Raw genomic sequence first — 24231 nt, forward strand, 5'->3', positions numbered from 1 at the left:
CGAGACAGAGAGACTTTTAAAACTGAAGAAAGATAAGGAAGACTTCTATGAACAAGTTATTGATGCTTTTGTTCAGAAGCAGCTGCGCATGGACTTCATTTATAAGTAAAGGTAAGACCATAATAACGTTTTTTTTTTATTAAATGTGCTTTTTTTGTGTGCTACAGTTTGTATGTGTAAAGTTAAAGTACCAATGATTGTCACACACACACTAGGTGTGGTGAAATTTGTCTTCTGCATTTGACCCATCCCCTTGATCACCCCCAGGAGGTGAGGGGAGCAGTGGGCAGCAGCGGCGCCGCGCCCGGGAATCATTTTTGGTGATTTAACCCCCAATTCCAACCCTTGATGCTGAGTGCCAAGCAGGGAAGAATGCTGGTATGAGCTTTTAAACATAACCCGTTAACTGCTGCCAATCAAATGGTGAATAAGATACTCTTTAGGGTTCATATGTTTGTAAATATGACTGTGATGAAGTCAGTGCCTCACCAGCCATCGACCTCACCGCACGTCACTGTAAGTAATATTAAAGTTTAAAAGATATACAATACATGTCTTTCTTTTATTAAAATGGAACAAATAAAAATTGAGTACTTAATTGATCCATATTCTTTCAAGGCTTTGGCGGGCCCCTTTAAATTAAGTGGCGAGCCAGATCTGGCCCTCGGCCCTTGAGTTTGACACCTGTGCCCTCATGGAATTTTTACAAATTTATGTATTCAATATTTCAGATTACTTCTCACCAATAGAGTAAAACTGGTGTGAATTGAAATGATTTGCATCTTAGTTGCTCAGTTTGTGATCAAAGATTTCTTTATAATTCAGACATGGTGCGACACAAATAACACACACGAGAGAAAAAACATTTAACCGTTCAGTTTGTGCTAACAACTTTTCTTTGATTAACAGTTTGACAGAACACAACCCAATACACACAGGAGAAAAACTCGCAAAAAAATATGTTTCCAGACAAGGTTGGGCCCAACACAGGACACACACTGAAAAAAAAACCTTTTGGTTGTTCAGTTTATGATAAACTCTATACTCGACAGAGCCATTTGTCTTCTCACATGAGAACACACACATTAGAGAAAAAAACATTTAAATGTTCAGTTTTTAGAGACAAAGCATAATGAAACACACTGTAGTTAAAAAAAACAACCTTTCAGTTATTTAGTTTGTGGTTGAAGATTCTCTCTGAGCGGCGAAGATACAAGCCAGATATCATCAAACACTGCAGCAACCTTTTCCTGTGTTAAAAAAAAAAAAATCATTTTATGATGTACCATCTTTGGAAATTTGAAATTACTTGCACCAAAATCCGTTAGTTAGAGTGATGTTAAGAACAGCAGCTACACCAGTGTTTTTCAACCTTTTTTGAGGCAAGGCACATTTTTTTTCATTTAAAAATACGGAGGCACACCACCAGCAGAAAACGTTAAAAAATGAAACTCCACCAGGTCCTCCTCGTGCCTTATTTTGAGTTTGTTGGTGTTTTCCTGTGTAGTGCTTTAGTTCTTGTCTTGTGCTGTTATTTTGGTGTTTTCCTGTCGCAGTTTCATGTCTTCCTTTGAGCGCTATTCCCCGCACCTGCTTTGTGTTAGCATGTAAGGCTATTTAAGTTGTTGCTATTCGTCTTTGTTGTTGACATTGTTGCTTGCCAAGTCATGTATGGATGTACTTTGTGGACGCCGTCTCTGCTCCACACGCTGCAAGTTTTTGCTGTCGTCCAGCATTCTGTTTCTGTTTACTTTGTAGCCAGTTCAGTTTTACTGTCGTTTTACTTAGCCGTCCCTCTGCTTCATTGCCTTTTCCTTTCCCTTTTGTTTATTTTTGGTTTAAGCGTTGCATACCTTTTTACCTGCACGCTGTGGTCTGCATATTGGGATCACAGTTCTACAGTCGAGTTCTCCACAGCACGGGCACTAAGGAACGGCACAGTATTTGCAGATTATAATTAGAGATGTCCGATATTATCGGCCGATAAATGCTTTAAAATGTAATATCGGAAATTATCAGTATCATTTTTTTTATTATCGGTATCAGGTTTTTTTTTTAAATTTATTTTTAATTTTTTTTATTAAATCAACATAAAAACACAAGATACACTGACAATTAGTACACCAACCCCCCAAAAAACCCTACCCCATTTACACTCATTCACACAAAAGGGTTGTTTCTTTCTGTTATTAATATTCTGGTTCCTACATTATACATCAATTTATATCAATACAGTCTGCAAGGGATACAGTCCGTAAGCACACATGATTGTGCGTGCTGCTGGTCCACTAATAGTACTAACCTTTAACAGTTAATTTGACTCATTTTCATTAATTACTAGTTTCTATGTAACTGTTTTTATATTGTTTTACTTTATTTTTTATTCAAGAAAAGGTTTTTAATTTATTTATCTAATTTTATTTTATTAATTTTTTTTTTTTAAAAAGGACCTTATCTTCACCATACCTGGTTGTCCAAATTAGGCATAATAATGTATATATCGGTATTGGTTGATATCGGTATCGGTCATTAAGAGTTGGACAATATCGGAATATCGGATATCGACAAAAAGCCATTATCGGACATCCCTAATTATAATTATTGATTTGCAAAAAAATTTTTTTGGACCAATTCGGTGAAGTTGCATAATTTCCCACGGCACACCAGACAATATCTCACGGCACACTAGTGTGCCGCGGCACAGTAGTTGAAAAACACTGAGCTACACAACTTAGATTATTTTGAGGACAACAAGGATGGGGTTTTCCTCACCTTCCCTTTGGATTCCAGAAGTGTACATCACTGATTATAAAGTTGTGTTTGTGTTGTGACAATGTTGTATAGTAGTGTTAGGAGACAATGACAATGTGTTGTCCTCTTTTGGGACGTGGGTTACTGCAGAGGCCCCTGCGATGTACAGTATGTGGGTATTGAAATGGTGTTGTTTGTCTATGCTTGTTGTTTTTGTTTGGGTTTTGGTTTTTCTTTTTCTTTGAGCTGTATGTAGAAATGGCACAGCTGAAGTGTTGCATAAGGAAAATAAAAAGCAAAACCAGCAACACTCTTGTCCTTCTAATAATTTTAATACAAAGTACAAACACTGACCGGTTTCGAAAATGTCTTTGTCAATGTGCAATTTTTAACAGGAAGTGATGCACTTAAATGGGTCGGGTGAGAAGCGCTTATACAGCAGCAGCCGGCCTCCGTAGCTCCCACTCCCTCCCCTCTGTTGCAAGTTTTGTTGATTCTATGTAACATGTTTATGTGTGCCATTGCTATGAGGTTTTTTCCTTGGCCTCAGTCTGGACCCCATCCCTGGAGTCCAGCCTTTGACTGAATATTTTTTACTCTCTCCGTCTATGCTTTGTGGCACAACTTCTGGCATGAACGCCAGGCGTAACAAAAGTAATGTACGTCTGATCGACAACTAGAAATGCTTTGTGGAGGTTTTGTTGCAAAGGGGGCTCAACCAGTTATTAATTCCGGAAACAATGAAAGTAAAAAAAAATGGCATATTTTCTTTTGGCCACTGTATTAATATTTAGGATGTCACTGAGTGAAAGGCCGTACAGGTCACCAAAGTACACTGCAAAGGCTGTAGAACCTGAATTTAGGTTCAATTATGGTTGATAACCTTAAGGTCAATAAATGTTGTTTTCTTCCAGCCATAAAACCCTCATAAACCTCAGAACAATTGTGCATTCATTTTGTTCGCTAGCATCAACTGCCTAACACACACCTGTCAACATTTGTATTTGAAAATACGGGGAATGTTGCCGGAAAAATCATTAAAAGAAATAATTCATACTTTTTTCTTTTTTTTTTTTAAATCATAAATTATGATTTTGAGATCAATTGAAAATTTCATGAGAAGAAAAAAACTATATATTTTTTACAAATTACAAACTAAATTCAAAATATTAAATTTAAATTCTCATGACAAAAAATTATATTTTAAATTTTTAAAACCAGTTAATATTTGGTTTGAATCTTTTACATAATTTATTTATATCTGGGATGTGATCTGGACTGTACATGGGTGCTTAATTTGAAAATTTATTTTTGTTTGTGGATTGTATGCAACCTGTTGTGTTCCCTGGTTTTCAGTGTACATGGGTGAAGGTGTGTGTTGCTGAGCCCGATCTGGACGTAATCTGAACTGGACCTGGTTTTAAGAACCCTTTTGAACAATCTGATTTCATTGACAACCCGGTCTGGTGAAGATAAGGTCCCTTGTTTGTTTTGTTTTGTTTTGTTTTATTTATTTATTTATTTTTTTAATATATATTTTTTAAGTGGAATAAAATAAGATAAATAAATTTAAAAAAAACAAAAAAAACCTTTTTCTTGGATAGAAAAGAAAGTAAAACAATATAAAAACAATTACATAAAAAATAGTAATTAATGAAAATGTTAGTGGACCAGCAGCACACACAATCATGTGTGCTTTAAAGACTGTATCCCTTGCAGACTGTATTATTCTATATTGTAGGAACCAGAAGTTTTTAATAACAGAAAGAGACAGCCCCTTTTGTGTAAATGAGTGTGGATGGGGGAGGGAGGGTTTTTCTTGGGTTGATGCACTAATGGTAAGTGTATCTTGTGTTTTTATGTTGTTTAAAATAATAAAAAATAATAAAAAAATTATATCTGGGTTTAAATAACCATACAACTAAATGTCAAACAAATTGAACACAAAAGCAATAAAATAGAATAATATAAAATACAATAGAATTTGTTAAAATAAAATGGAATAAATGAAATAAAAATAATCAGGCTCTAGCAGAGCAATTATCAATGGGCAGGTATGACAGCAAACAGATGACATAAGTTCATAAAGCAGATATACAAAAAGATAGCTCACATGGACAAATTGAGGCGGTACTCTTATCACTCTCATTTGTAGAATTAACCTTTCAACACATTGTGTGTGTGTGTGTGTGTGTGTGTGTATGAATGTGTAAAGATGCTGACACACCCTTAGCATTTCAATTGAGTCATAATCTGTAGATAAGGTCATCATACCACAACAGATATGCATACACACACACACACACACACACATGCAACTTATCTTAACACACCATTCGTTATTGCGCCACAAAAAGCCATATCATGATGTAATATTTTACAAGGTTAAAAATAAAACCACTTCAGTTACGACCTGATATTCTTTTGCTCCCCTAATTAAATTGTATTTAATTGAACGTCATTGAGCACAGGTGTGAAACAAACAACACCAAAGCCAATATAGCCAGAAAACACCCAGAATGTGAATGGAAACATTTAATTATTATCCGTGTTTGTGGGCAAGGCCACATTCCAAGGCATACTACATCATCAAGTCCCAAATGACACAGGAACAAACATATTCAGAAATAAAATAAAATGACATCAAATGAGGACAAGCAGAATGGAAAATGCCTGGAAGGACGGAACTAAAAACATGTAAAGACACTGAAAGGGGATGTGATTATAATCGACATTCTCCGTGTGGTCTAAATATGTAGATAATAAGTATTGGACAGGTTTTGGTGTACATTCTGCATACATTTTGTTCCACAGTCACATCTAGAACCTTCTTGCTGCGTATGTCTGCAAGATGTTTGCTTGTTGAGGCTTTTAGCTCGCAAGTATACAACAGCACAATAGGTTTGCTTTGATATCATTGTTTTTTACAACATAACAAATATTCTAAAATACCCCTAAACAAATACAACAAAACATGTTAAAGTATTGTATATGTAATATAGTTTATACCATTTTATTTCTTAGTTTTTTTTGTAATTTAGTTGACTAGTCTTCGATTACATGATTTTTATTTGCAAGGTGTGTTTTTTGGGACAAATAAATGACAATTCCCAAGCCATATGGCACATCTTTAAAGCAGCACTACGTAACTTTTCAATCTTTAGAAAAATATTTCCATAACCTTTGGGATGATACACTAGTTCAGGGGTGCTCAATACGTCGATCGCGATCTACCAGTCGATCGCAAAGGTAGTATTGGTAGATCGCATTACAGCAAAAAAAATAAATAAATAATAATAATTTTTTTATTTTTTTATTTTTTTTAATGTAATGCAAATTTACGCCAGCCTATCATCCACCCCGTCTTTTGATTGATAAACAGGGCAGCCAGTCAGATGACATCTTCGTTTTTCTGACACTTAGGTCACTGCGCATGCGCAAACAACGGCGCTCAGTGCAGCAAAGCTAACAAGCTTGTCAGCGAGTTACCGCCAATTTTCAGCCTTCGGTTTTTTCTCTTAAGTGTATAAAAATGAGTGGGGGAGCTGGACCAAGTAAGAAGACAAAAACGTATCACTTTCATACGGAATGGGAGGAGGACTTTTTTTTCACGATGACATTTTCGAAGTGCGTTTGCCTCATCTGCCAATCTGCCATCGCAATACCAAAGAAGGGAAATGTGGAGCGGCATTTTCGGACTATTCATGGAAAATACGACACTGACTTCCCGCTGAAAAGCGAGCTGAGAAAGAGAAAGGTGAAGGAACTGAAATCCCAGTTGTCCGGACAGCAGTCATTTTTCACACAACAAACTTCAAAAGCGAAAGTCGGCACCGAAGCATCATTCCGGGTGAGTCACATCATCGTTAATAACAAGAAGTCCTTCCAAGACGGAGAGATGGTAAAGGAGGCATTCGTTGAAGCAGCTGACTCATTGTTCCGAGACTTTAAAAATAAGGCAGAAATATCATCTTCGATCAAAGCTCTCCAGCTGTCAAGATGTACAGTTACACGGCGCTGTGAAGCCATGGCTGAGGATTTAACCCAGCAACTTTGGACGGACATCGGAGATTGCGAGTGTTTCTCACTGCAGTTGGACGAATCTACGGACGTGAGTGACACAGCCCAGATGTGCATTTTCATCCGTATGGTGTTTAGTGATATCACTACAAAAGAAGAGCTATTAACATTACTGCCCATGAAAGAACAGACGCGAGGAGAGGACATATTTCAGTCGTTTAAAAACTTTGTGGAGAAAACTCAGCTCCCAGTGTACAAACTGATGTCTATCACCACGGATGGAGCTCCCGCAATGGTTGGCCGCTTGAATGGATTTATTGCCAAGTGCAGGCAGGACGATGATTTCCCGGACTTCCTAAATTACCATTTCATAATCCACCAACAAGCGTTATGCGCTAAAATGCTCAACATGGAGATCATGGATGTTGCAATGAAGATCGCCTGTTCTATTCGCGCCAGATCTCTTCAAAGACGGTTATTTCGTGCACATCTGGAGAAGGCTGACTGCGACCACTCTGAGTTGTTGCTGCACACTGACGTGAGATGGTTTAGTCGAGGGAAATTCCTGCAAAGATTTCGAGAGCTCTGTCCAGAGATTAAGGAGTTTTTCCGTGTAGCAGCTGGACATGCAGAATACACGCAACTAAATGACGGTCAGTGACTGTTAGACTTGGCATTTTTAACCGATCTGACCAACATGTTGAATGATCTTAATCTAGAGCTGCAAGGAAAAGACAAAACAGTGATCAATATGATCAGCTCAGTTAATGCTTTCAAACAAAAGATGAAACATCTCTCCTCAAAGCTGCAGCGCCATGATTTGGCAAACTTCCAGAACCTGGCGTCAGAGCTGGAGATGCAAGGAAAGGCCTGTGTGCAACTTGACAGTGCACGCTACACAGAGCAGATTGACAATTGTCTGTCAGAGTTTGACAAACGCTTTCAAGACTTTTCTTTGCTCGAGCCAGTCGCTACATTCATGTGCTATCCTTTTCGGGAAGATGCTGAGGTTGATTCCCTCGCATCACAAATTGCAACACTATTTCACCTGAACTCTTCTGGAGTGGAAGATGAGATTTTGACACTGCAAGCCGACATTGAGCTGAAGTCCAGAGCTCATGGACAGTTCTGGAACTTACTCACAGAGGTAAAGTACCCCAACATTAGGAAATGTGCTACCTCCTTGACTGCATTATTCGGCTCCACTTATTTATGTGAGTCAGCCTTTTCCCACATGAAGATCATTAAGTCCAAGTACCGTTCCACCATGACTGATGAACATTTGGAAGTGTGCTTGAGGCTGGCTGTCAGCAGCTACTGTCCGGACTATGCATCCCTGACTGATTCAATTCAGTGCAAGTCATCAGAGTAAACTCGGGTAATGACAAAAAATGTACATAGTTAATTGTGTTGTGTTGTGCAATATTGGCTCATGCGGTTATGCATGTACATCAACATACATTGTTGATATAAAGAATCCTCAATATATTTAGAAATAAATATATGTTTTGCATTTTTGTAGTAGGTACATCATTTTGACTTGATCATTTTATAAGTAGCTTGCATGCTGAAAAAGTGTGAGCACCCCTGATTCTTGTATTATCATTAAACACCTTTAATTTATTAACAATATTAACTATATGTGTTAAACATGCTTGCATTATCATTAAACACCTTTAACTTGTTAACAAAAACATATATTTCATAAATAAGTAAATATAAATTATATATATGAATGAGGTAGATCCCCACGACTTGATCAATTGAAAAGTAGCTCGCCTGCAGAAAAAGTGTGAGCACCCCTGCACTAGTTGAATCACACCTCTGTCTGGCCTGAGGGGGTTTGAGGAGGGGGGGCAAGAACCCTGCCGCACAAAAAACTACAAATGACCTAACTTTGCTTTACGGCATACGTCCTTCTCACCCCCTTTCCCCAGTTGTTAAAAAGACGGAAGTCGATGCGAACGCCTGCGTCCAATTACTGCTATCATGGCCGAAGTTCCAAAACAACCAAAGAAACGAAAAGTTTTGTCTAGGAGACAAAAACAAAAAACGGAGCCTACCCCAGGGCAGCTGTGGCTATGAAAGTAGCTTACCACCACCAGGTGTGAATGATGGGTTCTACATGTAAAGCGACTTTGGGTACTTAGAAAAGCGCTATATAAATCCCAGTTATTATTATTATTATTACCTGGATAAAAGGACAATCAAGGATCAACATTGCCCCGGCTTTTACTCACTGGTGCGAGCTCAAAGAGTGAGGAGGGATTTCAGACCGATGCTGCCTTGGCTCTGTTCCTGCTAAACTAGTAAGTGACTTTTGATGCCCAAATCAAAATGCTAATGCTAATGCTAGCTATCCGAAATTTGCGTGGTAGCAATAAATAGCCACCACCTTGATAGTTCGCAGTTCCAGACTACTTCCTTCGGAAAAACTCTCCCGCCGGTCTTTTTTTGCTTCGAACCTGCATCCGCCCCGATACATTCTTGGTAGTAGCGTCATATTTGTAGCGCAGTCCAAGATCACTTCTTGACATACTTGCCAAACTTGAGACCTCCGATTTCGGGGGGCGGGGGGCGTGGTTGGGGGCGTGGTTAAGAGGGGAGGAGTATATTTACAGCTAGAATTCCCCAAGTCAAGTATTTCATATATATATATATATATTTATATATATATATATATATATATAATATATAAAAGACTTGAATTTCAGTGTTCATTTATTTATACATATACACACACACAACACTCATCTACTCATTGTTGAGTTAAGGGTTGAATTGTCCATCCTTGTTCTATTCTCTGTCACTATTTTTCTAACCATGCTGAACACCCTCTCTGATGATGCATTCTGCTTGGTCTCCTTGTTGTGTGCGCAGTTGTGCACTGCACTCTCTAAAAGCCGTAGATGTTATTGTCACATATGCATGTACAGTAGATGGCAGTATTGTCCTGTTTAAGAGTGTCACAACATTGCTGTTTACGGCAGACAAACTGCTTTACGGTAGACGAAAACGTGACTGCTGTTGTTGTGTGTTGTTGCCGTGCTGGGAGGACGTTAATGAAACTGCCTAACAATAAACCTGGAGGGGCGTGGCCTCCAGCTCTGCCTGAATTTCGGGAGATTTTCGGGAGAAAATTTGTCCCGGGAGGTTTTCGGGAGAGGCGCTGAATTTCGGGAGTCTCCCGGAAAATCCGGGAGGGTTGGCAAGTATGCTTCTTGATAGGGTCGGCTATTTAAAGTAGCAGTATAGTGGAAAAACAAGTTGCCTCTATATTGAAGCTATTACCATATACATCTGATGTATGACATCGAAATACTTTCACAGTAAATAAATATGATCCAAACAGTATCAATCTCACAGAGATTCCGGATCCATTTTGAGAGTTAATGAGCTAACCAGACACGTGATCGCATGACGTAGAGATAGGAACCACGGATCCCTTCCCCATCAACAACAATTTAGAAGCACTGCTAAACAGATCCAACTTTAGTGAAACACAAACATCATGTAGCAGTATTGCCAAGTGCTAAACAAGAAATACAAACAAAAAAACGATAGCTTTACTGTACAATGTCTGCTCTCACTGTGATGACTGATAGGATGTCCATGTCTTCCCGTTTATATGAAGAATTAATCATGATGCATTCGAAGGGTTAACAAGGAAAAGTCTCCCTGCAGACACTGTGTTCGGTTGTGTGTGTTTGTCTCCATCTTTGGCCATAAATTGAATGTCACAGATGAACAACTTCTAGATTATTGGCTAAATCCTCCTAATACTGATTTATATCGAGAATAACTTTTGACGAGCCAAGAATTTACGGAAATAACTGAAGGTAATCAGTGTTTTCACATACTTTGCGGACTGTAAAAACAATTGGATATGGTTTTAATGGATCCAATGAAACACAGTTAAGCATATAAAGTCAACTTGTTGTTCCACTCTACTGCTACTTTAACATCAGCATAGTCATGAGAGACCTACCGTATTTTCCTGACCAGAGGGTGCACGGCCGAGGAATGGTCTATTTTCGGACTTTTTTCACATACAAGGCGCACAGGATTACAGGGCGCATTAAAGGAGTCATATTCTTATTTTTTTTTTCTAAATGTAAAACACTTCCTTGTGGTCTACATAACATGCATTGGTTGTTCTTTGGTCAAAATGTTGCATACATGATGTTTTACAGATCATCTTCAAGCCGCTTTCTGACAGTCGCTTCCGGGCGGTCTTATTTACGTGGCTCACCTTCGGCAGCGTCTTCTCCCCGTCATCTTTGGCATAGCGTGCAAGGACGGGAGTGGAAGAAGTGTCAAAAGATGGATTTTTTTTGGACTTATGCAGATACCAAATACAGATCAGCAGGTACCAGAAGGTAGGAAAAGTTGCTTTTGGCATAATATTGCGAAACAAAACGCCAGATAATATGTCTTACCTTATACACACACCATAATAATATCCGCATGTTGAAGCACAGTACAATCCATCAAGCGGTGCGGCTTCATAGCTTACCAAAGTCCTACTAAAACATTTTGATAGATTTTGGAGCGCCGTGTGTAATGTTCTATATTTTCAATGGAACATATGAAATATTGGTGTTGTTTACTTGAGTCATATTGCAGTCGACACCAGGGTTGTATGGTATACCGGTATTAGTATAGTACCGCGATACTAATGAATCATATTCGGTACGATACCGCCTCTGAAAAGTATGAAATGTATGATCCTGTAACGACTTGGTATCGGATTGATACCCAAATTTGTGGTATCATCCAAAACTAATGTAAAGCATCCAAACAACAGAAGAATAAATGATTATTACATTTTAACAGAAGTGTAGAAAGAACATGTTAAAGAGAAAGTAAGCAGATTTTCGACCACTTGTCCTTAATAATTTTGACAAAATAATAGAATATAAAGGACACAATATGTTACTGCATTCGTCAGCAGACTAAATTTGGAGCCTTTGTTTGTTTACTTACTACTAAAAGACAAGTTGTCTTGTATGTTCACTATTTTATTTAAGGACAAACTTGCAATAAGAAACATATGTTTAATGTACCGTAAGATATTTTGTTAAAATAAAGCCAATAATGCAATTATTTTGTGGTCCCCTTTATTTAGAAAAATATCGAAAAGTACTGAAAAGTATCGATATCATTTTGGCACCGGTAACAAAATATTGGTATCGGGACAACACTAGTCTACACGTATCTCTTGTGTGTGACTGCCATCATATTGCAGTCTACACGTATCTTTTAAGTTTGACTGCCATCTACTGGTCACACTTATCATTTCACCATGCACCAAATAAAATAGCTTCGAGGTCGGTAAGCAAAACCAGAATTATTCTGTACATTAGGCGCACCGGGTTATAAGGCGCACTGTCGAGTTTTGAGGGGAAAAAAAGGATTTTAAAGGGGAACATTATCACAATTTCAGAAGGGTTAAAACCATTAAAAATCAGTTCCCAGTGGCTTATTTTATTTTTCGAAGTTTTTTTCAATATCCCTAAAAAAAAGCTTCAAAGTGCCTGATTTTAACCATCGTTATATACACCCGTCCATTTTCCTGTGAAGTCACACAGTGATGCCAATACAAACAAACATGGCGGATAGAACAGCAAGGTATAGCGACATTAGCTCGGATTCAGACTCGGATTTCAGCGGCTTAAGCGATTCAACAGATTACGCATGTATTGAAACGGATGGTTGTAGTGTGGAGGCAGGTAGCGAAAACGAAATTGAAGGAAAAACTGAAGCTATTGAGCCATATCTGTTTGAACCGTATGCAAGCGAAACCGACGAAAACGACACGACAGCCAGCGACACGGGAGAAAGCGAGGACAAATTCGGCGATCGCCTTCTAACCAACGATTGGTATGTGTTTGTTTGGCATTAAAGGAAACTAACAACTATGAACTAGGTTTACAGCATATGAAATACATTTGGCAACAACATGCACTTTGAGAGTGCAGACAGCCCATTTCAGGCGCGCTAAGACTATATATTTTTCCACGATTTCAGCACTCAGGTTAACCATGCCTAAATAGATACAAAATACTGCATTACACAAGACTACCCGAATGTACTCGAATGATTGAAAAAAAAAAACTTTTTAAGCTAAATTATTGGTAAACACAGTTTATGTATAATAATTTACGTAAAACCGCGAGTAATGAATAAAGTTTTCATCAATTAATATATTCTGTAGACGTACCATTATCCACTCTCTTTTCCTGAAAGCTGATCTGTCCAGTTTCGGAGTTGATGTCAGCATCTGCTTTGAGTGTCGCAGGATATCCACACATTCTTGCCATCTCTGTCGTAGCATAGCTTTCGTCGGTAAAGTGTGCGGAACAAACGACTGACCATTTCGTCGGCTTTCCCCACAGCCTCATATTTTGAACACATTTCGTCCAATTTCTTGCCACTTTCGCATCTTTGGGCCACTGGTGCAACTTGAATCCGTCCTGTTCGTGTTGTTACACCCTCCGACAACACACCGACGAAAGTGAGAAAATGGCGGATTGCTTCCCGATGTGACGTCACAACGTAAATAATAGAAAGGCGTTTAATTCGCCAAAATTCACCCATTTAGAGTTTGGAAATCGGTTAAAAAAATATATGGTCTTTTTTCTGCAACATCAAGGTATATATTGTCGCTTACATAGGTCTGGTGATAATGTTCCCCTTTAAGTGCGTCTTATAGTCCGGAAAATACGGTGATATTTGTAACCTGTGACAATATTACAGCGGACGGCATGTCAGTTCGACGCTACATGCGCTAGTCCTCATGTAAAATGTGGTCTTCTTCTGGCAAAACACTACCGTCCACTGGCGCAAGTGGACGGTAAAAGCAACCGAAACTGGAAGTCCTTAAGTTGGGCCTTAAGTCACACAAACAGAACTTGAAATTCACTTAAATCAAAACAAAGTAGCATGTTGTCACAGACCCTGGAAAATGAACCGTTAACAGTTAGTCAAACATCTTTTATGACTGCGGCCATAGAGCCACTCCCATGCTCATAAAGTGGTTTATCATGCTCAGCGTCCTTATCAACGATAGTCCACCCACGGAAAGACCTGACATACATATATATACGTATTCAGTGCAAGGTGTTTTCCACTCGCCTCTGCTAACATCAGCAGGTTCGCTCGAAGTCCTCCATTTCACCATCTGTCTTTCCGCCCGCCAACATGTGTACGGGAGCATGTTCCAAGGTGATCGCCGTGCCCATCTACGTCCTGGCATTGGTGTCCATCATCTGCAACATCATGCTCTTCTTCCCCGACTTCGACACAAAATACGCGGCCGAAGACCGGGAAGGACAAAGTCGCATCACGCAGGAGGTTAAATACATGGGGGGATTGATAGGAGGCGGAATCATGGTATTGTATTTTTTTTCTTTTTCCACACATGCATTATCTCCTAATATTACAGCTTTGTTTACCGCAAGATTGTTTTGTAATCATGAAATTACATTTGCCCCCAAAATGACGACTTTATTTATGTTTAATTCCTAACTCTTACTGACTTAAGTCCTGTAGAAATAATAATCAGCTATTAATACTACTATTTTTTGTGTACTCTTACAAGTTACATATTTAATCGAAATTATTTTACAAACCCTGTTTCCATATGAGTTGGGAAATTGTGTTAGATGTAAATATAAACGGAATACAATGATTTGCAAATCCTTTTCAACCCATATTCAATTGAATGCACTTCAAAGACAAGATATTTGATGTTCAAACTTATAAACTTTATTTATTTTTTGCAAATAATAAATAACTTAGAATTTCATGGCTGCAACATGTGCCAAAGTAGTTGGGAAAGGGCATGTTCACCACTGTGTTACATGGCCTTTTCTTTTAACAACACTCAATAAACGATTGGGAACTGAGGAAACAAATTGTTGAAACTTTGAAAGTGGAATTCTTTACCATTCTTGTTTTATGTAGAGCTTCAGTCGTTCAATAGTCCGGAGTCTCCTCTGTCGTATTTTACACTTCATAATGCGCCACACATTTTCAACGGGAGACAGGTCTGGACTGCAGGTGAGCCAGGAAAGTACCCGCACTCTTTTTTTACGAAGCCACGCTGTTGTAACACGTGCTGAATGTGGCTTGGCATTGTCTTGCTGAAATAAGCAGGGGCGTCCATGAAAAAGACGGCGCTTAGATGGCAGCATATGTTGTTCCAAAACCTGTATGTACCTTTCAGCATTAATGGTGCCTTCACAGATGTGTAAATTACCCATGCCTTGGGCAGTAATGCACCCCCATACCATCACAGATGCTGGCTTTTGGTTCGCTTCCCCTTTGGTCTGGAAGTGGATGTCGAATATTTCCAAAAACAATTTGAAATGTGGACTCGTCAGACCACAGAACACTTTTCCACTTTGCATGAGTCCATCTTAGATGATCTCGGGCCCAGAGAAGCCGGCGGCGTTTCTGGATGTTGTTGATAAATGGCTTTCGCTTTGCATAGTAGAGCTTTAACTTGCACTTACAGATGTAGCGACCAACTGTATTTAGTGACAGTGGTTTTCTGAAGTGTTCCTGAGCCCATGTAGTGATATCCTTTAGAGATTGATGTCGGTTTTTGATACAGTGCCGTCTGAGGGATCGAAGGTCACGGTCATTCAATGTTGGTTTCCGGCCATGCCGCTTTTGTGGAGTGATTTCTCCAGATTCTCTGAACCTTTTGATGATATTATGGACCCTAGATGTTGAAATCCCTAAATTTCTTGCAATTGCACTTTGGGAAACGTTGTTCTTAAACTGTTTGACTATTTGCTCACGCAGTTGTGGACAAAGGGGTGTACCTCGCCCCATCCTTTCTTGTGAAAGACTGAGCATTTATTGGGAAGCTGTTTTTATACCCAATCATGGCACCCACCTGTTCCCAATTAGCCTGCACACCTGTTGGATGTTCCAAATAAGTGTTTGATAAGCATTCCTCAACTTTATCAGTATTTATTGCCACCTTTCCCAACTTCTTTGTCACGTGTTGCTGGCATCAAATTCCAGAGGTGGGACCAAGTCATTGCTTTGCAAGTCACAAGTAAGTCTCAAGTCTTTACCCTCAAGTCTCGAGTCAAGTCCCGAGTCAAGACAGGGCAAGTCCGAGTCAAGTCCAAAGTCAAGACTGGAAAGTCTCAAGTCAAGTCCCAAGTCCTGCATTTTGAGTTTCGAGTCCTTTCAAGTCGTTTAACCACAGACTAATATATTTACACAGACTGTGTATGCTTTTAAAACGCTGTATTTATTTATTAAAACAAGTGCATTTGAAATTGCAGGGAAAAAGATAGTGCTGACATTGCACTTCAAAATAGCACTATTAACGAGTCATTTTAAACATGTAACTCATTCCTTTACAGAATAAACACATTTGAAAAAAACAAGTGCAACTGTACTTATTTGCACCAAAGTGTTAACATTGTATTTCCATGATTGTAACTAGTTCCACAGCAGTTTCTATCCTGTTCTTACCTTATCTCATTGATCTCATCTCATACTGTATGTGTGTTTATGTGTGCGTACACATGAAAAACATAACAAATATATGAACATAACAATGAACAGAGTTGTACTTTTTAGATGTCAGGACCCTATGTAATATGTACACATATTCTTAATATAGTATACATTTTAACTGACCTTTATTTGACTATGTTTGTCTTTTTGTAGGTGGCTAAAATACGCGGTGCTGCTGACCGCCGTCTAACGTTACGTTACTGTGTGTGATACATTGACTAACATAATGTTACTGTGTGTGATACATTGACTAACGTAATGTTACTGTGTGTGATACATTGACTAACGTAACGTTATGTATAGGTACCTCATGCAACCCTGCTTAAAAAAAAATCACTTGACAAAAAGTATGAATAAGGTAGCGAACTGCAGTAGATGCAACAGATTGCCGTGTTTGCAATGACTTTATAACCATAGACGTCTTATAAGTAGACGCAGCATTGGTTGCTGTGACGTGAGCAATTTGGCCGCCATCTTGAAGTGCTGATGAGGAGCCGGCGAGCAGCCTAAACTGACAGTTGAAAGGTAGAAAACAAAGATGCTAAACTGACAGTTGACAGGTAGAAAACAAAGATGGTGTTCAGCGTTTTCCTGCTCAAATGTGCGGACTGTTGAAAATAGGAATCGGGGGACTACTTTTCACAAGTAAGATTTAACATAAACGTACTATTGGTTGTATTTTGTGAAAAGAATATTAGCACAGAGTTGAGAAGGATCAAAGATCTTCAATATTTGTATGTGAAAATCACAAAGAAATCTTCTGGGGGAGGATGACGCCCCTACAGGGGTTTGGTTTACAAACTTTTAGCCCCACCAAGAACAAAATTCACCAGCCGCCACTGATTATGATGCATTCTCATTTTAGGCAAAGTATAAGACAATACTTTCTTAACAGTATAATTGTAACCAGGAATAAGTCTTCAAGTAACAATATTCAAATACTAACATTGTTGGGTTAAACAGAATTTGGTTTTATTCCGAATCCAGTGAAACAGATTGGTGGTTTTAGCTGATATGAAGACTTTCAGGTGTTTATATATGTTTAAGTATTTGGCAGACACTTTTATCCAAAGCGACTTACATAAAATAATACATATAAAACAATCACTACAAACCTTATCATTTAAGGGAAGAATGTAATAGAAAATATCAATACAAAGTGTCAAGACAGAATAAACTCTCTGCTGCTGCAGCAACAGAGACACAGTCTATAGGTCCCTAAGATATATAGATATCTAATGTATTCATACATTGTTTATGTAGGATATACGCATGTATATATAACCTAACCATATTGTTTCTTCAACTTAAAAATAGTTTACCGCTTTTTTCCCCCCTTCTCTGGGATTATATTCCCAGTTTTGATCTCGGACGTCTGGTCACTTATAGCGTATAAGAATATTATATTACTGTTAAGCAAACTATGAATAATAAAACACGCCAAAACATGTGTCTGTTATCATAGCTACACGTATGACAAAAAAGGTGGGTGAAAATCAGTGGTATTCAGTGAGGTAAGATGAATTAAATGCGCTGACAGTTCATCGCTCCTGCCAAATGAATTGCACTGAGTGGAGCGGATCACCACTCCAAGATGGCGGCTCCGCGTCTCGTCTGCGCCAGTAGGCAGTAGCGCTCTATGCTGCGTCTACTTATAAGATGTCTATGGTTATAACGTTAGCAGTGAGTTTGCAGCCTCACTGATTTAACTACACAGCAAATAAAAGTCACGTTACTTAGCCAATAAACGTTATCTTACATTCAAAACTTACCCTTCTTTGTGCAACTTCAAATGTCGAACGAAGTTGGAAGTTGTTGCGTCTCCGTCTGTAATATTCGAACTGCGTGATTTGCATACGGCAATTCGTTTTTTGTTGACCAAGTCGTAGTTTTTATACCCAAACGAAACCAACTTTAACATAATTGTTTATCACTGGCACGTTGTTGGACAACTCTTCCTCATTGGTTCTCCTGCAATTTGATTGGATGAATGCTGTGTGATGAAAACAACGTAGATCTAATTTGATTGGCTGTTGTACTGACAGCACACCAGCTGACAGGAACAACACGCTGATAGACGGACGAAGAAAATGAAAAATACGGAGCGCTCCCAAATAACTTTTTAAGCTTTGGATTTTGGGGAAAGTGGCAAGTCATGTCAAGTCATGTCAAGTCAAAAGGCTCAAGTCCAAGTGAAGTCACAAGTCATTGATGTTAAAGTCTAAGTCGAGTTGCAAGTCTCTTTACATTTTGTCAAGTCGAGTCTAAAGTCATCAAATTCATGACTCGAGTCTGACTCGAGTCCAAGTCATGTGACTCGAGTTCACACCTCTGTCAAATTCTAAAGTTAATGATTATTTGCAAAAGAAAAAATTTTTTTTATCAGTTTGAACATCAAATATGTTGTTTTTGCAGCATATTCAACTGAATATGGGTTGAAAATTATTTGCAAATCATTGTATTCCATTTATATTTACATCAAACACAACTCATATGGAAACGGGGTTTATATTAGTGGTGTCATTTTGATGTGGTAATTAGGATTCATTTATTTTGTTCGCATTAATCAAAGGTTTAATTTACAACGTTTTGTCTCTTCTCGTGGGGGTGGAAAACAATGGTCAGTCACACCCCGGAGTGGACTTTGGTTGGCTGTCGTTGGGTTTGGGCGCTAGTCTAGCAGAAGCTGATTGGCCTGCTAGGCGGGCAAATAAGTAGTCTTCTCTCTCTTGGCTACTGCTCACCAATTGTTGACCCGACGATGTTAACAATTTAGCAACACCCGCTTATGAGTAAGCACTATGAAAACGCTGCCAGATAACGCTGGGGAATGGGATTAATTCCACATTAGCAATTTAGCATGCTAGCAAATGAAGTGTATTTCTGGTCTTGTCATCCTCGTCCGGACAGAATTATACAGGTCTGCAGTTCCCTGGAGGAGCATAGGTCAAAAAATGAAGGACAGTAAGACTGGAGAAACCAAACCACCAGTCTTACTGTATATTCATTCCTACCTCCTGTCTGTGTGTGTGCGCTGGGTCAGGAGAGCACACCCTGACCATAAAAGGAGATGTTCGTGTGTAAGTGTCTGGAAAACAACTGCTTTCATCCATCCCTCCATCAATTTTCTACCGCTTGTCCCTTTTGGGGTGGAGGGGGGTGCTGGAGCCCATCTCAGCTGCATTGGGGTGGAAGGCGGTGTACACCCTGGACAAGTTGCCACTTCATCGCAGGGCCAACACAGATAGACAGACAACTTTCACACTCACATTCACACACTCGGGCCAATTTACTTTCAGTCATAATTTAAATGTTGGGGTTGAGCTAGACAGGTAGTCTCCTCTCAAGATATGGTTCATCACTTTTGCATTTCGAAGTCCCAATTAGGGCCTCTTTCCTACGAGAAGTGATCCAATCCACCTGGGAATATCAAACTAAGGGGCTTTATCTTATTATGTGCTCAAACTGAAATACCACTATTTACTTAAACGTAAAGGTTTGCTTTCTCCAAGATGAATATGAACATTCACCATATGCAGAACATAATATGAGTTAATTCATTCACTTCATGTTAGCCCATTTTGTGTGTATACAGCTAAAAATCATATCTTCATCGTTCAAATTAGAATAACTCATTCAACACAGATCATAGTTCAACATGTTACACACAAAGAGCAACCATGGAGCAAGCAACTGACAGCCAGGTGGATATTAGAGTACGACAAATAAAACACAGGATGTAACAACTTGTGTAAACACTTGTTTTCCTCTGCAACAGGCTGTCATTCCTGCCATCCACATCCACCTGACCAGCTCTGGAAAATGCTGTGCTAACCGCTGTGGGGTAAGTACAACTTTGAATATATAGTAAGTACAACTTTGAATTTATAGTAATTAGAACTTTGAATATATAGTCGGTAGAACTTTGAATATATAGTAAGTACATCTTTGAATATATAGTAAGTACAACTTTGAATATATAGTAAGTACAACTTTGAAGTTATAACAAGTACAACTTTGAATATATAGTAAGTAGAACTTTGAATATATAGTAAGTACAACTTTGAATATATAGTCGGTAGAACTTTGAATATATAGTAAGTAGAACTTTGAATATATAGTAAGTACAACTTTGAATATATAGTAAGGTACAACTTTGAATTTAAAACAAGTACAACTTTTAATATATAGTAAGTAGAACTTTGAATATATAGTAAGTACAACTTTGAATATATAGTAATTAGAACTTTGAATATTTAGTAAGTAGAATTTTGAATATATAGTAAGTGCAACTTTTAATGTATAGTAAGTACAACTTTGAATATATAGTAAGTACAACTTTGAACATATATTAAGTACAACTTTGAACATATAGTATGTACAACTTTGAATATATAGTACTTACAACTTTGAATATATAGTAAGTAGAACTTTGAATATATAGTCAGTAGAACTTTTAATATATAGTAAGTAGGACTTTGAATATATAGTAAGTAGAACTTTGAATTTATAGTAAGTAGAACTTTGAATATATAGTAAGTACAACTTTGAATATATAGTAAGTACAACTTTGAATATATAGTAATTACAACTTTGAATATATAGTAAGTACAACTTTGAATATATAGTAAGTACAACTTTGAATATATAGTACGTACAACTTTGAATATATAGTAAGTAGAACTTTTAATATATAGTCAGTAGAACTTTTAATATATAGTAAGTAGGACTTTGAATATATAGTAAGTACAACTTTTAATATATAGTACGTACAACTTTGAATATATAGTAAGTAGAACTTTGAATATACAGTAAGTAGAACTTTGAATATATAGTAAGTACAACTTTGAATGTATATCAAGTACAACTTTGAATATAGAGTAAGTACAACTCTGAATGTATAGTAAGTACAACTTTGAATGTATAGTAAGTACAACTTTGAATGTATAGTAAGTACAACTTTTAATATATAGTCAGTAGAACTTTTAATATATAGTAAGTAGAACTTTGAATATATAGTCAGTAGAACTTTGAATATATAGTCAGTAGTACTTTGAATATATAGTAAGTGCAACTTTGAATATATAGTAAGTACAGTTTTGAATATATAGTAAGTAGAACTTTGTATATCTAGTAAGTATAACTTTGAATACATAGTAAGTAGAACTTTGAATACATAGTAAGTACAACTGTGAATACTGTATATAGTAGATACAACTTTGAATATATAGTACGTACAACTTTGAATATATAGTAAGTAGAACTTTTAATATATAGTCAGTAGAACTTTTAATATATAGTAAGTAGGACTTTGAATATATAGTAAGTACAACTTTTAATATATAGTACGTACAACTTTGAATATATAGTAAGTAGAACTTTGAATATACAGTAAGTAGAACTTTGAATATATAGTAAGTACAACTTTGAATGTATATCAAGTACAACTTTGAATATAGAGTAAGTACAACTCTGAATGTATAGTAAGTACAACTTTGAATGTATAGTAAGTACAACTTTGAATGTATAGTAAGTACAACTTTTAATATATATTAAGTACAACTCTGAATATATAGTAAGTACAACTTTGAATAAAAGGAAGTACAACTTTTAATGTATAGTAAGTACAACTTTGAATAAAAGGAAGTACAACTTTTAATGTATAGTAAGTACAACTTTGAACATATAGTAAGTACAGTTTTGAATATATAGTAAGTAGAACTTTGTATAACTAGTAAGTATAACTTTGAATACATAGTAAGTAGAACTTTGAATACATAGTAAGTACAACTTTGAATACTGTATATAGTAGATACAACTTTGAATATATAGTAAGTACAACTTTGAATATATAGTAAGTGCGACTTTCAATATATAGTAAGTGCAACTTTGGATATATAGTAAGTGCAACTTTGAATATATAGTAAGTACAACTTTAATATATAGTATGTACAACTTTAATATATAATAAGTACAACTCTGAATATAAAGTAATTAAAACTTTGAATATATAGTAAGTACAATTTTTAATGTATAGTAAGTACAACTTTGAACATGTAGTACGTACAACTTTGAATATATAGTAAGTAGAACTTTGAATATATAGTAAGTAGAACTTTGAATATATAGTAAGTACAATTTTTAATGTATAGTAAGTACAACTTTGAACATATAGTACGTACAACTTTGAATATATAGTAAGTAGAACTTTGAATATATAGTAAGTAGAACTTTGAATATATAGTAAGTACAACTTTGAATATATAGTAAGTACAATTTTTAATGTATAGTAAGTACAACTTTGAACATATATTACGTACAACTTTGAATATATAGTAAGTAGAACTTTGAATATATAGTCAGTAGTACTTTGAATATATAGTAAGTAGAACTTTGAATATATAGTCATTACAACTTTGAATGTATAGTAAGTACAACTTTGAATATAGAGTAAGTACAACTTTGAATATACATAGTAGGTACAACTTTGAATATATAGTAAATACAACTTTGAATGTATAGTAAGTACAATTTTTAATGTATAGTAAGTACAACTTTGAACACATAGTACGTACAACTTTGAATATATAGTAAGTAGAACTTTGAATATATAGTAAGTAGAACTTTGAATATATAGTAAGTACAATTTTTAATGTATAGTAAGTACAACTTTGAACATATAGTACGTACAACTTTGAATATATAGTAAGTAGACCTTTGAATATATAGTCAGTAGAACTTTGAATATATAGTCAGTAGTACTTTGAATATATAATCATTACAACTTTGAATGTATAGTAAGTACAACTTTGAATATAGAGTAAGTACAACTTTGAATATACATAGTAGGTACAACTTTGAATATATAGTAAATACAACTTTGAATGTATAGTAAGGACAACTTTGAATATATAGTAAGTACAATTTTCAATATATAGTAAGTACAACTTTGAATATATAGTAAGTACAACTTTGAATATATAGTAAATACAAGTTTGAATGTATAATAAGTACAACTTTGAATAGTAAGTACAACTTTGAATATATAGTAAGTACAACTTTGAATATACACCATTACAAGTGTATTTTGTCTCTGTTGCCTGTTTTCTGCACAGATGTTTTTGTCTATTGGTTTCGCGGCAGTGGGCGTGGCCGGAGCCGTGTACAGTCTCAGTGTGGCGGCCCTTGGCCTCAGCAACGGACCGTTGTGCTACTGGAGTAATCTACAAAACCCCATCCCCAAATGGGGCGTTCCCTTCGCAAACAGGTAACTATTCTTTCTGAACATACGGTATTTAAATATTAATAAGTGGAAATGAATAAATAGATGAATAAGAGTCTAGAGGAATTCAGGGATTTCACCATATACGGTCCGTAATATCATCAAAAGGTTCTGAGAATCTGGAGAAATCACTGCACATAAGCGATGATATTACGGACCTTCGATCCCTCAGGCGGTACTGCATCAGTGTGTAAAGGATATCACCACATGGGCTCAGGAACACTTCAGAAAACCACTGTTAGTAACTACATCGCTACATCTGTAGCGATGTTAGTAACTACGTCGCTACATCTGTAAGTGCAAGTTAAAACTCTACTATGCAAAGCCAAAGCCATTTATCAACAACACCCAGAAACGCTGCTGGCTTCGCTGGGCCCGAACTCATCTAAGATGGACTAAAGCAAAGTGTAAAAGTGTTCTGTGGTCTGACGAGTCCACATTACAAATTGTTTTTGGAAACTGTGGATGTTGAGCAAAGAGAAAAAAAAACATCCGGATTGTTCTAGGCGCAAAGTTCAAAAGCCAGCATCTGTGATGGTATGGGGGTGTATTAGTGCCCAAAGCATGGGTAACTTACACATCTGTGAAGGCACCATTAATGCAGAAAGGTACATACAGGTTTTGGAGCAACA

General features: G+C 37.0%; 1 protein-coding gene across 2 annotated transcripts in view; it reads left to right on the top strand.

Moving 5' to 3' along the window:
• The window catches only part of mblac1 (metallo-beta-lactamase domain containing 1), a 53747-nt gene that overhangs the window by 19319 nt on the left and 10197 nt on the right, over positions 1–24231 (top strand). For both annotated transcript variants that reach the window (XM_061961203.1, XM_061961204.1), the window contains 2 exons: positions 20096–20161; positions 23433–23584. In XM_061961203.1, the coding sequence (XP_061817187.1) occupies positions 20096–20161; positions 23433–23584 (218 nt within the window). The remainder of the gene's footprint in view (positions 1–20095; positions 20162–23432; positions 23585–24231) is intronic.

Source organism: Nerophis lumbriciformis, linkage group LG05 (assembly GCF_033978685.3).
Source record: "Nerophis lumbriciformis linkage group LG05, RoL_Nlum_v2.1, whole genome shotgun sequence".
Classification (NCBI taxonomy): Eukaryota; Metazoa; Chordata; class Actinopteri; order Syngnathiformes; family Syngnathidae; genus Nerophis; species Nerophis lumbriciformis.